The following is a 17,280-nucleotide window of genomic DNA, read 5'->3' as shown; positions in this document are numbered from 1 at the left end:
TTTTATCCTGTACTATATAAAACAAAGCGACAAAAAAAATCTTCCTTGATTATGTGTTGGGGATTTAATTGCCAGGCAGATGTTACAGTTTGCAGCAGGAAAACTGGGTGGGAGAATGGCAGCGGCAGTCAGTGTTGTTGCACAGAACAGGGGTCCCAAGTTAATTTTCCAGAAACCAGTACAGCAGCGGTGTCTGTGCAGCATGCATGTGGTCACTAGCTTTTCCAGTCAGAAATTCGGGCGCACACCTCTTCTGTTCTCTTCCCCAAATAGACATCTAACTCAAGGTTTTTGTGCTGCAGTCCTGCTCCAAATGCCATAAGGTGCTTTCCAAAATTAAGCTGCTGAAATTTTCAAGCTTTGAAAAGTATGGGCTTTTCCAAATAAAATGTGTTGTTCCTCTTCTTCTTTCGTTATGGAAAAGGTAATCTTCTACACTCTTAAAACTCCCAGTGCTCTCTTACTTTGCACAGTCTGTGCTGGATTTGAGTATTACTTGTAAAAGGGAAGGAATGTGATTCTTCAGTCCTTATACTGACTTGTATGTCATTAAGTCGTATGGTAATTATTTGTCTGTATGGTGGAATTCTAGCAAGGAGAACTTTCTAAGTGCATATTCCCTTTGGCATAGTTGTGAGCCATTTTCTTTTACATACAGATTCTGGAATGGGTAGCTTCTTAATTTTTAGATTTGCCATAGCTTGGTCTAATAATTAGAGTTAAAACATTGTTTTCCTATCTTATCTCACAGTTGTAAAAATAATGGTGGGCATGCATGTTTCCCACGAATAACCTGCTACCAAAAAACTTGCTGTAAGCTCTGAAGACAAGTAGAATTATTAGGGTTTTTTGCATAGTCTCTCTCTTAGTCATACAGGAGTGGCAAATGGGAAAAGAAGTAGGTATCTGAATACATTAGTTTGTAATGCTAAAATCTGGATATCCACCTAATCTTTAAAAAAATTAACAAGGCAAACGTTACTTGAAACACTGTTTTTTAGTTTGTTCTTTATGATAGCTTAATCTAAAAGTTTTTTTCCTCTTGGTCAGAAGCTTGCTTGCTGTAAGTATATGCAGCATATTTCAAAGTACTGCTATCCTATTATTTGTGCTTAACATTATTTTCCTGATGAAGCAAGAGTGCTTTTACTAATGAGTTTGATGATCTTTTTTCAGATTACATCAGATATGACTATGTGAATAGCCTAGGATAGCCAAAAGGAAGGACACGATGTCAGAATAACATACAAAACATTTGTGAGGTATGTGGTTTTTTCTGTAGTGCTAAAAAATTTCTTGCTTGTCTTTAATACAGTTAAACTAAATGGGTAATTTTGTGCCGTTTTATTTGCATGCTGAAGGAGTTGTTTGTAGAGTTGATCTAAAATTCACATTTGTCATGATATACACAAATATTGATTTATTTTTTTTCAGAATCTTGATGTCTGCTCTGGTTTAAGATAACTTGCTGATTTGCGCAGCTGAAAACTTGCCTTGATTGAAAAATAATTGCACATTTCTTCTTCTGATGTATTGTTTCCTAGCTGTATGGAATTCCAAATTTGTGTGGTGTAGGAATCTTCAGAATTGGGAGGTTGGTTTTGGTTCATTGGTTCCTCTCAGACACTTCAAAACATCTGTGGTGCAGGAGGTTTTGAAGGAGGGGGTGTTTCTAAACAGTCCTTTGGTTCCAAAAAAAAAAAAAAAAAGGAAAAAATTGTTCCAAATGACTATTTATTGATTTATTAAACAAAAAGATAAATTTGGAGGCAAAAAAGAATACTAAAAAAATAGAAAAACGCTACTACTTTTGCCATTGCAAACTTGGTTGAATTTATGCTAAATTTGAGTTAAGAAAACCAGAATTTGCCAATGAAAAAGTATTTTGACAAAATATTAACATGTGAATGCACTGTATTTGACTGTTTCTGCAATACTGTCACTTAGCCTTTTATTAGAAGTTTGGCTCTTTACAACATTTGTTGGGTATTTTGTGTCTGTGATAACTTTGCTTGGCTGTCAGCTTTTCATATGCTTCAAGACTTAGTTGAAAGTTTATGTACGTACTTTTTTGTGGCTCTTTTTTTTGAAAGAGAAACGTTAGAAAAGAACGTTGTTTAGAAGTTTTATATGCCCATTTTTGATGAAATAATACCTGGTTTGCCTAGTTATCTTCGTGTTCCAGCGCTAATTATGCAGTCTTCATGAACTTGGCTTTTCTTTTACAAGTATTGACCACAAGGAGTGGTTGGTGTCCCAACATGCTACTGAAATTAATTGGCATAGATTGTAATTTTAACAGTAAACATTTAGAAAGATGAGAATAACTTCAGGTAGCTGAAAAGAGCTTAGTAAGCCTTACTTACCCAGGTTAAGTTTGAATTGCTTTTAAGGGAGGTGGTTTTTATTCTTTTTTAAGGTATTTTTCTAGCATATGGCTACCCTCATCCACATGGCTTAAGAGCCGCATTCTGGTAAGAAAGGTGACTTTTGTGTAAAAAATACCAAACCAAAACCCCTAATGTGTGGGTAGAAAACACAGCGTAACTACAAGAAATTGCGTGTTGTTAGCAACTAGATCCAAGCACCAGAGCTGTATTGCAGTTTGTTTTGTTTCACAACCAGAGAATGTCACTCACACTTAAACTGTCTCCTGTGACTGTCTCAGCTAGCTATTTTAACTGTCGCTCTGGGATCTCTACACTGCAGTCTGCTTTCATTTCTAATCTCTTGGATTATTCCTTCCCAGTTCTGGCATTAAGACTTACAGATCAGACAGATTTACTGGGCAGAATGTGTTTTTCTGAATTGATTACTGGTAGATAGGACTGAGAGGTTTTTTTAAGGGTTTAAAAACATATCAATTTAAAAATGCTTAATCTGAAAACTAGCTCAAATATGAGTCTCTACCTGGTAATGGTCACTTTGACCATTGTAGACTAACAAAGTGATCCTATATTCAAGGTCTTGGGATGTAAACTGAAGTGCAGTAATTCCTACCAGCCATATATAGGCTACCATTAATAAGGGGGGGAAACAGAGACTTCTGCAAGCCTGTCATCAATCAATGTAATGCTTTCAAGTTTCTCAGACGTGGCCTTTTATAGCATGAATCAATATGACTTTTAGGACACAGTATACTTTTAAAATGGCAAGCTATTCTTCATGCATAATGTTTAAGCTTTAATTTGTCTCCTGTTTGTTGATAGCACTTCAGTTCTGCCATTCCATATCTTTGCTTGTTAGAGATGTCTGGAAAATAATTCTGTTTTTATGAAAACTATTAAGGTTTCAAGTCTTGTTTTGGTTCCACATTGGAACAACAACAAAGCCCTAAAAGAGTTTTCATTAAATTGAATTAATTAATGTGTTCTTTGAAAGTCTGGTTCGTGTAATCCATTGCCATGCTAATTTAACCACTACCAGTTGTTTCCCTTAAGTTCGGTCTGATCTGAGACCATTTTGTAAGTTATCCAATATATCTTTATAACAGGTTTGATTTTTTTCAACACAATAGCACTTTTGTCAAGAAATTTGGCTGCTTTCTAACTTGCTCTGTTTTTTGTTGAGAACAATGTACTAGAACAGCTTTATTTCCATTCTGGTTTTTCCTCAGTAATCTGTTTTGAACTTGGATATGTTTTATCTTACAGAAATAAAAAATGAGAGCCACCTGTATTTCCAACTTCCTCATGCATAATAACGGTATCTTTGCTTCCTGCAGGGCAAGGCCAGAAAACCATGCAGTCATCAGGGCACAGATTTCGTGATGTTGAGCACCACCCACTGCTTGCTGAAAATGACAGTTATGATTCCTCTTCCTCAGAGGCCGACATGGCAGAGAGGGTTTGGTTCATCCGAGATGGCTGTGGTATGGTCTGTGCTATAATGACATGGCTTCTGGTTGTCTATGCAGACTTCGTAGTGACTTTTGTCATGTTGCTGCCTTCCAAAGACTTTTGGTACTCTGTGATCAACGGTGTTCTCTTTAACTGCTTGGCAGTACTAGCTTTGTCATCGCATCTGAGAACTATGCTAACTGATCCAGTAAGTATGCGATCGTTCCTTGACGTTGGATTGTTCTCTCATGTAGCTCATCATCTGCAGAGAAATTGGGAGAAGTGGCATTGGTCTTCTCCTGCTAGGAAAAGTAGTGTTAGATTCAAAACCCATAGGCTGGAGGGATGATATCTGTACTTTTCCTGTTGTTCTGTTAATGAAACCATAAATAATTTTTGACTTGAGGAGCAGGCAGTATAAAATTAATTTATAAGGGAGAGGTAAGCTCCTGAGAAATACTGTTTATTTGTAAAATACTAACTCAGGTTCTGAAGAAGCTAATAAGGCTTTAGTCTTTTCTGTCCTAATTTTTCTTCCTTTTTTACATCAGATATATTTTCAAAACTTCGTAAGAAGTTGTAGCTTCATCCTCTTGTATCATTTGAAATGTATCGTCCATTATGGCACATGAAAGAACTTTTAGAGGTAGACATACTGAAAAACCTCAGTCACATATTGACATAAAGTAAGAACTACTCTCGTATATGATTCATGCATTATTACTGTGTTTAGGTATTTGGAGTCAGTATGAAGGGAGATTTAAGTTGAACCCACGTTGGAACAGTGTAGGTGTAAGAAGTCTTGAAAGTACTCATTTCTTAGGACTCTTACTCTTCAATTCAAGAGTTCAAAAGATGTAATTCTTTATTTTGTACTACAATGTATTACTCTTTTTGGGCAGTAAATCTCAGGAGAGAGGAGTAAGGGGAAAAACATCTATTTTCTCCAGATTTTTGAGACAGTGACAGTGTATGTAGAAGTTATGGGAGCGTTCAAAAACAGCAGGGTGTTGTAGTTAATGGTTTTCTAGGCCTTTGATTTACTACTGAGCCCACACCCAGTGATGAAGTGTTATGGCTTCTACAGACTGTGACAGCTAAGAAAGCTAATGGTTTAAGGATAGATTGCTTAAAAATATGTCCTGGTAAAACTCTGTTTCTTTCTAGACCTCTGTAATTCTTTATGGGTAAAACATGACAGAAATTTAGATGAATCACTACCTTTTTTCCTCCACTTTTTCACTGCTGACTCCCAGAAAGGAAGACACGACCATGTGATAGAAACTAAGATTGAAGGAAAAAAGGAATAAAGTGCCTCAAAACATATGTGAATTAAATCTAGTCTTATAACTACAAAAATAGATTTTTCATTGAAAGGAGCTGGACTGTCTAAGCTATGAAAGATGTTTTTGAAACAGAGCATATTTTTATCAGCAAAATGCTAAAAGCATGGCCTGAAGTTATCATCCTTAGTGACAGGTGAATAGGTGAATGTGAGATGTGTTTTGTAGGCATAAATTTACCTGCAACAAGATAAATTTGTGCTTTAGGACTTCTCTCTGAGCTAATTCATCATGCTTACACCGAAGTATTAACTTCAATGAGAACATTCATATTGCAAAAAACACTTCAGCAATACAACATGAGCATTTAAGAAACTCTTTCAGTTTGTATCCCTGCAAAGGCCAGCTGGCTCAAGTTTGAAACACCACTTAGCCAAAGAGTTCATCTGGGGCTGTGTCTCAGGCAATACAAACACAAGATTGTTTTTCCAGGCAATAGGCAGCAAAAAATTTCTGCCTAAGTAGAGAGGTGTTTTGCAATTGAATCTGAAGTGCCTGCTGGTTTCTTAATTCTGTCCCAAAAACTTCCTTAAGATGTCTATGTAAAGTGATGGTGTTGCCAATGGGCTTTTTCTGAATGAGAAGTAATTATAGAATGTTGCAGATAGTTTAAGCCAACCTGGAGAAGGCTGTCCCTGTGTGAAGTAAGCACTGGCTTGGAGGACTTGGTACAGGAAGGCCATTGCACTTTCATTTGACATCCCTGCTTATTTCACAGTCACTTGTCATAGATAAGCCTTTAGGTCTATAAATAAGCAAGGTGACAGTGGTACTTCCCATTATTTTCTTATTACTAATCCAAAGTTAGATTCCAATCTCACGAGGCTCTAGATTAATTTTGTTAAGAAGCAATCCTGACTACTATTCCTGTCTGTTCATTATCCTTCTCACTGTGTTGAAACAGCTGCTAACGCAGCTCTGGTGAACAGCTCAGAGAACTAATCACTAAAAAATAATTTCTTTTTCTGATGGGTGCTTTTTCTTCTGCATCAGTTCCTTCAACTGTTTACCATGTAGCTACACAAACTTTCACAGTAGCAGAAGGCAGCAGGAGATAGTAGATGTAGAATAAAGAAGCCGATGGTGGTTTATGCTGACAGTGTCCAAGCTAAAAGCTTAAGTATAAGGATGACTGTTCTCAAAAACTTGCATATATGGGGTGGGTGGCTAAATCTTGGGTTCAGAGAGTTGAAATAACACCTTTAAAGTAGTTGCTGCTGATGGGTAGTAGTAGCTTTTGTGGATGGCTTGGCCTAATAATTGAACATCAAAACAATTAACATACGCCGCTGTAAGAAAGCATGTCTCTCTCAGTAGTGCTTGCTCAGAGTAACTTCTCAGCAAATATTGTACCTGTAGTGCTTGTATCTGCATGTAAAGATGTATCTTCATTTTATATATGCTGGTGACAGCAGATTCTATCAGAATTATGCTAATACTTGGCCATAGATGAGTCTTGCTGAATTGAAACTGAATTTGAGGTCAAACAGAAGTATTTTATTCATTTGGAAATTATTCTGGCTTATGATGGACTAGTTTTGAGTAAATTAACTTATTTCAGCGGTTATCCTGAGATTACTGGTATGAAGTCTATAAAATGTATTTTTAAACACTCTCATAGCATCTAAGAAGCTTTCTCTCCTTTAATTGACATGATTTCAGGGGGCTGTACCCAAAGGAAATGCCACTAAAGAATACATGGATAATTTGCAACTGAAACCAGGAGAAGTGATCTACAAATGTCCAAAGTGCTGTAGTATCAAACCTGAACGTGCACACCATTGCAGGTATGCCATAGTTTTCTTTAAAGCAGTTAAGCATATTGAGTCTTGGAATAATGTTCCTGGTATTTATGTGTTATTTTTTTCCCACAAATGTCTTTTGATGTCCAGCGAGCATTCACTCGTATAGTATATAATAAACATAATTGCAAAGTATAGTATATAATAACCATAATATACTATCGTCAAAAATGAATGTGGACGAGGGGGAGAAGCAAGAGACTCAAGAATTTTTAAAAAACAGTCATACTGGGGTATCTTAAATACGTTGTGATCTGTGAGTATTTTTTCCTGTGCATCATCCTAATTATTGTGCTGTACTATTGATAATGCAGGTCAAAGGGAAGAATCTCAAGGAAATTAGTGGTGTAAGCTGATTTAAGAAATGACTCCTGTAATCTTAAATTAAGAAAATACAGATTAGTTTTAAACTTTATCACTTTAATTTGTGTCGCCTTGTCTTCATAGTCTATCATTTGAAGTTATATGTGAATTGGCAGATTATTTTCCCAAAGTTGTATGCAAAATTGGTTAAAAGCACTTCTGCTTATTGAAGATTCATTTTAATAAGGACAGAAGTGATGATAATTTGAATTTAACATGCTATGGAAAAGACAGTAAATGTATCCAGTTTTAATTAATTCTCAATCTTTTGAGTTTTCAGGCCCTGTGGATATGCATTTGTAATGCTTATTGTGTGAGAGGTGAAAGTAGATATGCCTGCATAATTAAGACTTGCATAAATATGTAAATGTTTCTGGTGGCTCTCGCTGGGTGTGAGGAGTGATGTGTATCGAATTGTGTGGCGTATTAAATTTAAGTCTCTGCGTTAGTGTCCGTCAAAAGAACAGAGTGAAGTCTTGTCAGGACTCTGAAATGATTCTGTACATTTGAGGTTTCTAAATTAAATGTCGCGGTGTATGTCGCTTATCTGTGTGAAAGTTATGGCTGAGAAGCTATTGCCATTATAAATACTCTGCCTTGGCACTGAAATCGTGTTCTTCTCTCAGATGTGAGTGGGATTTTGTATCTGGAGTGTGAAGGGAAAAGTTTCATGTCTAAACAGTCAAGTATAGATTTGTCTTCAGTCAGTTTATCTGTGTTGTAGGTTAACTCTTGCATGGATGCAGATACCCCGCTTGCCTTCGTGTGCAATGCCTTTGGTTCTGGCTGGCTTTATTAGCTCTGGTGGAGTGTTATGTGAACGCAGCTGTACCGATTGCTCGGCGGGCCTGGGGGTGGAAGCACCGCAGCTGCTTTCTTGCGGCAGAATATAAGCTGTTAATCTCTGGGGATCCAAACCAGCTTTGTGCGGTCTGTTCAGATGTCCTGGCGTTGTGCTCGTGGGATGTGGCAAAGGGACACCCGAGAGGCTCTGCTGAGCATAGGTTGGGTCTTGCTAATTTTCTCATCTGAGATTTAGGCTGGCTCCTACAGAGACTTTGCAGGTATCTTTGCAAAGTGTTTGGTCCTGACAGATCTTACGAATTTGGAAGTAACCCTAAATGAAGGCATCTTACATTGAACTCTGCATGTGAGTAATGAAGCTGGAGTGTTGGAGAGCCTAGAGTCGCTGCAGAGTACAGAGCTGGGTGTATCTTGGCCATCATCCTCAGCAGGCACTGTGTCATCTTGGATGTTCTAGTAGCCTGTGATCCCACATAAGGTGGTGGTGACTGATAAATTATTTCTTTGTGGAAGAAGAATAAAAATAAGCTAAGTAGGGACTTTGAACACATTGTTTATAGCAAGAATTTGAGTGGCAATTATTGTTAAAGCAGAGCAAGAACAGGTAGTGTCTACAGCAAAGGAAATCTGTGATACTTTCAGAGGGTTTGTTTTCACTAACCACTGGCTCAGACACCTAGCTTTGCACATCTGGTGAATTGTTTTACTTTCCTTGGTAAAATACACTGTGAAATGTTCCACATAAGGGCAAAGGATGCATTTTAATGCTTGCACAGTGCATAACTGGCTTCACAGAACATCTGAAAGAGAACGCCAGAGCCTGAAAGCGTATGTGCTATCCTTTAGTAAGCCTGCTGTCATGTTTTTCTCAGCAGTTGGATATGTGGTTTAATTGTCTTTGTTTCTGTTACTCATACAATACATGCTACTAATAGTTGCTGTTAATTTTTCTTAAGTAAAACAAAGGATTTTTTGTAATTTCTTGAATGTTGAATACATACTGCATAGAAAGGTAAATGGGCTGGAAACCAGCTACCAGAATCTGATTCTTTGCCATAGATGTAGCACTGCAGAAGTATACTGAATAGAAGAAAGGTTTGTTTGATTATACTGCCAATGTTTTATTGGCTTACAAACCCATTCCAAGGATATTAAAAGCATGGTCTAGTCCCAAGTAGTCAAAGTGGCAATTTGCTGATAGAAGAGACTTGAAAATGGAAATTGAAGTTGGTTCCAGTTGGGAAATAGTTGCGCTCGAAGCCACAGTGCATGTTTTGAGTAGTAAATTATTAACAGAAGAGGCTTTTATGATGTAGTTCTGAAAATTGTTGTGCAACACTGCAGCAGAAGTTCTTTTGAGGAAGAAAAATGGTTTCATAATACACACTAGTGATGGGGAAAAGAACAAAAACCCTTTATTTACAGCTAAATATCTACCATCAGTGAAATACATTGAACCGAGATTTTACTAAGCAGTTAACATTTTCAGCATAAGGAAGAGGCTTATCCTAAGTGAATGCTAATTCATTTTCACTGAAGGAGCACAGCTGTCATTATTTCTAGCCTATTCTGAGCTCCTGTTTCTGTGTGGGGAACTCTTACTCAGAATCAAGTCACTGCGATGTTTGCATCAGTCTTCCTGTGAATTTCTGTTATCCCGACCAATTTCTCTTAAGCCACTAGCTGTGTCTTTCTGAATGTTATTTTTGGCATTCAAAACTGTCGTTGCACCTGCAGTTGCCTGAGTGCATTCAGCAGCAGTACCAACCTGGAGAAGACCTTCCTTTGTCCACAGCTGCTTGTTTTCACTACCATATTTCACCTTCCTCTTGTGTAAGGCGTGAGCGTTCCTGAACAGTGAAGTGACCCAGGTTGCAGCTAATGGAGTGACTTCCCCAAGCTCTTGCCGCGTGAACATCTGTGCTTGGACAAAGGAAGGAATAGAATACAAGTGACGGGTGTAGGAAGAAGGCAGAACCACTGTTTTCAGCTTTTCTGCGAGTTCATTGAATCGTGGTGTGAGATTAGAAATGAAGGCAGTGTTCCAGACATCTGATGTCTTGGAGAGCTCTGTGTGGGCTTGTGAGAAATACTGAATGAGCAAAAGTGTGTCCTGCCCACCTCACATCCTCCAGTGTTTGGCTTGATTGAGTCTGGATATGATTTTACTCAGTACGTCACATCAACATTATTTTTAGAGTGACAGTGTATTTTCTGTGTTACCTTAGAAGGCTTGCACCAGTGTAGTGACTGGAGATGGCTCACCTTCCCACAGAGCTCAGGAAATTAATGAGAGGCTGAACTTAAAGGCAGCAGGCTGTGAGATGAAAATTTTTTGGAGAGCCTTCTGAATGCCTTCTCTTGAATGCCACCTGTTTCTTCTGCACTAGAGAATGGTTGCGGTGTTTAGTTATGGTATTGGGATTTTCATGTGTAACTGGCAGTATTTAAAAAGTAATTTGCATCAGAAGATGAATCATCTTTAATGTCCATAAACCAAGAGGCAGTGGGGAACATAAGGGCTGGGTTATGATAGCTCAGGGCAAAGGGAGCTTCAGAGGAGCAGTGAGAGATTTGGGATTCTCTTATATAACCTGCACAGGAGTACGTTCTGCCTCTTGCTGAATTACCTTATAATCAAGCATATGCGATGACTTAAAAATCATTTTATGCCTCAGAGCATTGATTTCCCGCACATGCACACCCTTTTCTTCACTCTAGTGACAGTCATCTAGCTTTGCTTTGTGGCTTGTCACTGCAGCACTCATAGATACCATACATAAATAAGCATGCATTAAAAACAAAGGATTTTGAATAACAGTGCCTGCATTTTTTAGGCTTATTTGGCTTTGTAGTTGCTGAAATGAAAATGCTTAATATTTTGGATGTTCTGCAGGAAAATCTGAAACACTTTGTGTGGCTATCTTAAGTACAAATCTAGGAAAACGAAATACCAGCATTACTTAAGATATTGATTTATGGAAGAACTTCAACACATGTTGCAGCTGTTCTGTTTCTCTTGTATAAATGTTCATGTCTGGCTGCAGATGGACCTGAATATAAGAGAAATGAGTCCTGTGGTACTGTATGGCCTAGCAGATGTAAAACAGACTTACTGAAATATTTGACTTTTCTTTCTGGAAATAACCTTGACTCAGAACTGGGCAGAAACTAAGCACTTACTAGCAGAGAACAGTAGTGGTTAAGTATTTATTAGCAAGTAGGCAAAGAATGTTTGCTGCTTATAGTTTCAATATTTTTGTTTTATGTTGAAGAAGTGAGGTGTGACATTATAATCTGTTCTTTAGTTGAGATTTTGATTGCATATATTTAGAGTTGTATGGCCAGTTGAAACATCGAGTGTTTATAATAAACATCAAGAGGCAATTTCTGTCTTGAAGATGTAAATTTTTTTTTTTCCTGATTCTCAAAGTAAATGTACAACTTGAAAGTATGTAAACTTGAAATAACTATCTAAAAAAGCTCCTCCAGAAAGGAAGGGTTTTTTTAATACTGAATGCAGAAAGAACTCAAGCTTTGCTCATGCAGTGCCACAAGTGTCTAAGTCAAGTTATTGGCTTCGCTTGATTATGTGTTTGGATATGCAATGATTCTCATATTAACACCGGTTTTCTTATATGAAGAGTATCTTATCTACACAGTTTTATGACAAGCAGAAGCTGAGTTTTAAGTGAGCAAATAAAATGTTAGTAAAACCACTGTTTGCAGTTTTTCAAGAAGGTAGATTTCTGCACATGATCTTATGACCACTGGATACCCTTGTTTCTACATTAAAATGCAAAGTGTTGTTTCTTAACAAAAGCCTGTCTTCCTTTCCTTTAGTATTTGCAAACGATGTATTCGAAAGATGGATCATCACTGTCCGTGGGTGAATAATTGCGTGGGGGAGAAAAATCAGAGATTTTTTGTTCTATTTACGGTAAGCGAAAATCAAGAGCAGCTTGATCTCAGTATGAATCTACCTTGATTATAACAATTTTGGGCGTGCTTCGTAGCGAGTAATAGCTTGAGGACACAGTTGTTTGGTGGTGGTGTGTTTTTTCCCTTCTATGCAAGATAGTCTCCAAGCAGGAAGATATTTCTACTCATACTCATTTTAATCTTGTAAAGTGCTGTCATTTTAAACAGTCTTAATTTTTCTGTGTTTTATGTAGTAACAATTAGTGAAATGGTACTGTGATTTAGGAAGCTTATCCTTAAACATTCATTGTTGCCTACACTTTTAGATTAAAATTTAATTAGAATTTGTTTTCACATTATCGTATTGAATTCAAAATTGAAATAGGAAAGTGTATTCACTGAGCAGTGGTGGAGGCTGGCTGAAAGGATCATCTGGTATACTACCTGGAAGCAGTCAAAAGTAATCACTCTCTCTTATTTCCAGATGTATATAGCCCTAATTTCAGCTCATGCGCTCATACTGTGTGGGTTTCAGTTTTTCTCCTGTGTCCGAGGGCAGTGGACTGGTAAGCAAATATTTAATTTTCCTAATCTAGTAGATATTAAGGGAAAGTCATAGCATTCCACTCATTTCAGTCCCATGTATGAAATATTACAGGACTTTGGTCTTTTTAAAGTGAAGTCCTGAAAATATTTCATACCTGTTTAGCCATCTCTCTCTTCCCCCCCGCCCCCCTTTCCCTCCCGCTTCCTTTAGTCATTTACTGTAAGAGCTGTGGCTGTCAAAGGCATTATTGCTCCCTTTCCACGTGGTAAACATGCATCGCTTCTGTAATGGAAGGAAAGAGATAGCTGGTATCTAGAATAACCTCAGCACTGTGTTACCTGAAGCTGCCCACTGGGCTTCGTGTGTCCCACCACATTTCTCTGAACTACAGCTGAAACTTAAACAAATTTCTCCCTCACTCTGTTACTGGAGCCAACTGTGGGGCTCCTGTAGAAAAGAAATTTCCTAAACTGTCCCAGTTGGTTTTTGGGGGCTCTGACTCACATTTCTTAATGTTCCAGTGTCCAGAGCTCATTCTGATCTTGTGCTTTTGACAGAAGATGGTTTGATCGTATGTTCTTCCTGGTACCTGAAGCAACAGAAAATCCATGTGACTGGTTTTTTGCTGAATATTCTGTTAAATGGATGGAATCTTAGTCCTTTTTTGACTTGAAGCATTCTGCTTCCTGTATACTATTCCATTTCTTCTTTGTTTAACTATAATTGAGTTAATCAGTTGATCAGAGGGTCTCCAGAGATGTGATTGTAAGTGTAAGTCAGAACCTGATTACTTTGTGTAGTGAATTAACAAAAAAAAAAAAGCAATCACAGCAAAATGGAACATCTGGATTAACTCGCAAGTCAGAGCTGACAGTGGTGACGGTTCTTACAGCATTTGTCATGTTTGAAACTTCAAGCTGCTGTCATCTTTACATATGTGCAGTTCCGAGTCCTGAAATCATTTCATGCAAACATTTGTTTGATATCTTTGAAATACTGAGGCAGGATTGCAGTCATGCAGTACTATGTGCTTTATAGGAAGCCAACAGTGTTACTTCCTTAAAATTCTTTATTTCCTTGGGCAGCAAACAAAGCTGCTGCAGTGCTAGAAATTAAAAGTTTGTTACAATTGTGAAATGTTGTTTCAAGTGTCAGATATTTAGCTTTTATTGCTGTTTGTTGACGAAGGGATGTCTCAGTATGAACATGCTCTATGGAGTTTTTAATTTCATTTTTTTATAATTCCAATTTTTTATAATTACATTTGTCATTTTCACAGAATGCAGTGACTTCTCCCCACCTGTAACTGTGATCCTGATGATCTTCTTGTGCCTTGAGGGTTTTCTGTTTCTCACGTTCACTGCAGTCATGTTTGGCACCCAAATCCACTCAATATGCAATGATGAAACGGTAAAGACCTCTACTTTTGTGTGCTGTAATAATTATTCTAGGAAGATGTGATTAGAAGTTGCTTTATTTGCATGAGGGGAGGCTCTTATTTTGGAGGAAACCCCAAATCTGAAATAGCTCATCATTTTTATTTTCTACAGTTAGAGGAATGAATATGAAATACTTTCTTGGGGATTGCTTTCTAAGTTCTTGCATTATTTGCTTTTCTGACATAAATTTTATAATTAGGCTTTCAGTTACAAAGATTGGACAGCTTCTGACTTCAGCTTGGACTTGCACTTCTCAACTGTCACACATTCCTGATACGTTATGATACGTACATTCAGGAGACATGACTGCTTTTCTCAGGTTTACACTTAGACTAGCTATCTTGTATCAATCCTTCACACTTTCCTCTACTTTGACATACTTAGAGTATAACGCAGTTTGGACATTTGGCTCCCTTGCCCTTAGATCTGCAGCGTTAATCCTTGAGAGGATGTTTTGTGATGGATAATTGACTGGAAACATAAGGAACTTGAATCCTGTGGCTGTTCAGAATTTTCTCTTGTGGGGCTGTTTAAAAGTGTACTGTACTGAAAAGTAACTGTGAAAAACAATTGGTAAATGTCCAGCCTTCATTAGTGGCAAGTACAAAAAATGATCATCAAAATAATGCATTTGGGAGAGTAAGCCTGGCTTCAGTAATCACAGTGCCAGAGCTGTCTTGGAAGCCTTATTGTCTCGTTTCATTAACTGAGTAAACAGCTTCTAGTGTAGGTACATTGTGTGCAGATCCTCTACTTTCACATCAGCTTTTCTGGTCATTTTGTCTTTTAGTTTGGGGCAGGATGGGGGGAGAGGTAGACGTAGACCAACCTTCTGGTACGCATTGGATGTTCTAAGTCTTCTGCCCTGTACCCACAGGGATAAATTGGCCATCCTTATTTCTTCCTTACTGAATAAATAACAATAAGAAGCTAATGGGCTCACTAGCAGGACATTAAAAGAGTGCAAAATAGTCATCAGTTTTGGTAACTGCTATTAGACTTGACTAAACTTCAGACTTAACAGTGTGTCACTGCATGGCTGTTTATACACAGGAGATTGAAAGACTGAAGAGTGAAAAGCCAACATGGGAGCGGAGACTACGTTGGGAAGGAATGAAATCTGTTTTTGGGGGTCAGCCGTCGCTCCTGTGGATCAATCCTTTTGCAGGATTTCGAATCAGGCGACTTCTACTGAGAGCAAAGAAAGGAGGACCTGAGTTTTCTGTTTGAGTCTAATTATGCTGGAACTTGCAAAAATACTATGTAATATTTATTTGGGGCCAGAGAAGGCTGTCTACATATAATCTGTGACCAGGTGAAACCAATATCAGACATTTGCTTGTAGCAAGCAGAGTTTTATACGTTTATCGTCACAGACATCTCATTAACTTTCAGAGACACGAACTGGATCTGTAATGGTCTTAACAGCAAGATAACAAAGGAAAAGCACGTGGTCACACTAAGGAAGCCAAATGTTGTCACGCTACTGTAATTTATTTTATGAGATTAATTATCCATTTTTGTTAAACCCTTTTTATTTGATAAATGTTTGGGGAATTACCTGTGTGTTTTTATAAAAAGTATATACTTAGGTGCCATTGTCAATCATCAGGAGGAGTGTTACGGTGAAAGTTGATCTCAAATGAGACCTAGCCTTCTAAATCCAATTTTCAGGGAATAGTGGTTTGTTCACTTTTAATTTATATTTCAGCTTGTCCTAATAAACAGAGCTGTACTCTTGTGTCCCACTTCAGGCACACATTCCTCATATGCAAGTGTTTCAAAGGACTGGTGCACACAACAGCATAACACATCAGAGGCACTGTTACACCCCTGCCAAATGTCTTCCCAGGCTCACAAAAGCATGCCTTGTGTTTGGCAGTATTAATCTCATATGGCATTTAGGTAAGTTCTCAATCTTTGGTAAACAACACTTTTAACTAACAGCTGTGGGTCATATTCTGCCCCCAGATACGCATCTCCAATTCTTAATGCGTTGATTCTAGAGGAACTTAAGTGTAGGTGTTGGAGGATTGTGTCTCGTCCTCTGTGCAGGGAAGGAGGGACCAGTGACTGTATCCTCCTGTGTGAGATGAAAATGAATGTACTGCAGACTGGAGTTAATTAACTGAAAACAGTTGTCTTTGTAAGATCTTGCTCTGCCCCTTTTTTTATTGTACAGACTTCTCATAGAAGGAAAGTTGTTAACTTAATGATCTCTTGAACAAATACATCAGAGGAATGAGGGAGGTTGCCTCTTTTTCGTGTACAACAGATCTGAAATGTAGAAAGATCTGCAATAGAATGAATTATTTTGAATTTAACAGTTTTCCAGCCAAAACTACTTTAAAGAAATGAGAGCAATATAGATCTAGAACTGCTTTATGTGGGCCTGACAAACAGTAGTAGTGCTAAGAAATGTTTATAAATCTACAAGTAATGAAATCCAAGCTGCACGTAATGAAATTCAGCTAAAAATGGATTCTTTAAAAATGACATTGAGACTATTTTTTGTATTATTGTTAATCTGTTCTATAAATCACTGACAATATAAAGGCTAAAGCAGGAGCCTTGATGCATAGCTTGAAATTGTGCCTAGAAAGTAAATAGCTCCCTGTTCTGGGACTTGCCTTAAAATTGTCCTGTTCTTGCTTTTGCTTTGCCAGTAGCACTGATGATCTGTCCCACCCCAAGCAGTTCAATGTGCTGAAGAATCTTGCGTTAAAGTTTACGTACTGCAGAAGCTATATTTTCTTTTTTCAGTGACCTGCTTCTCCATTTCTTTGTGTTTGTGGCATCTTCGGTCCAGCTTCACTGGGTTTTATACCATTGGGTGAGTGAAATTACTAAGGAATCCATTTATTATCTATGGCCCTGCGAACAAAACTGTGCAATACTCTTTATTATGTTCACTTTCCTTGGGGGAGATGATGTGTAACACTGGACAATTTCTAGGTAGACACATGCAATGCAATCGCAGTCAAAACTACGAACAGCACTACGCCTTGTGTAACTGAGGGGAAAGTTGGAAGTTCCACAAGAATCTTTGCATATTCAGTTACACAGCTTAAAGATTGGGGGAAAATGTGTCTGGCTTTGTCATGAGGCTCTTAATGTGTATATTGTTTAATAAAATATCCTGATGGAACTCAGAAAATACCACGTCAAGCAGTTGAACCTTGTGACTTAGCAAGTGTGTGCGTGTGTGAAATCAGGTTTACT

General features: G+C 37.9%; 1 protein-coding gene across 1 annotated transcript; it reads left to right on the top strand.

Moving 5' to 3' along the window:
* Positions 1-3,734: 3,734 nt before the first annotated feature.
* Positions 3,735-15,637, top strand: ZDHHC7 (zinc finger, DHHC-type containing 7). The gene is made up of 6 exons (XM_010293126.1): positions 3,735-4,047; positions 6,845-6,969; positions 11,995-12,091; positions 12,557-12,638; positions 13,899-14,029; positions 15,112-15,637. The coding sequence occupies exons 1-6, from the start codon at positions 3,742-3,744 to the stop codon at positions 15,286-15,288; spliced, it is 918 nt and encodes a 305-aa protein (XP_010291428.1). The 5' UTR covers positions 3,735-3,741; the 3' UTR covers positions 15,289-15,637.
* The last annotated feature ends 1,643 nt before the right edge of the window (positions 15,638-17,280 follow it).

This window comes from Phaethon lepturus, unplaced genomic scaffold (assembly GCF_000687285.1).
Source record: "Phaethon lepturus isolate BGI_N335 unplaced genomic scaffold, ASM68728v1 scaffold29340, whole genome shotgun sequence".
Lineage (NCBI taxonomy): Eukaryota > Metazoa > Chordata > Aves > Phaethontiformes > Phaethontidae > Phaethon > Phaethon lepturus.
This window is presented reverse-complemented; position numbering and strand designations above follow the sequence as displayed.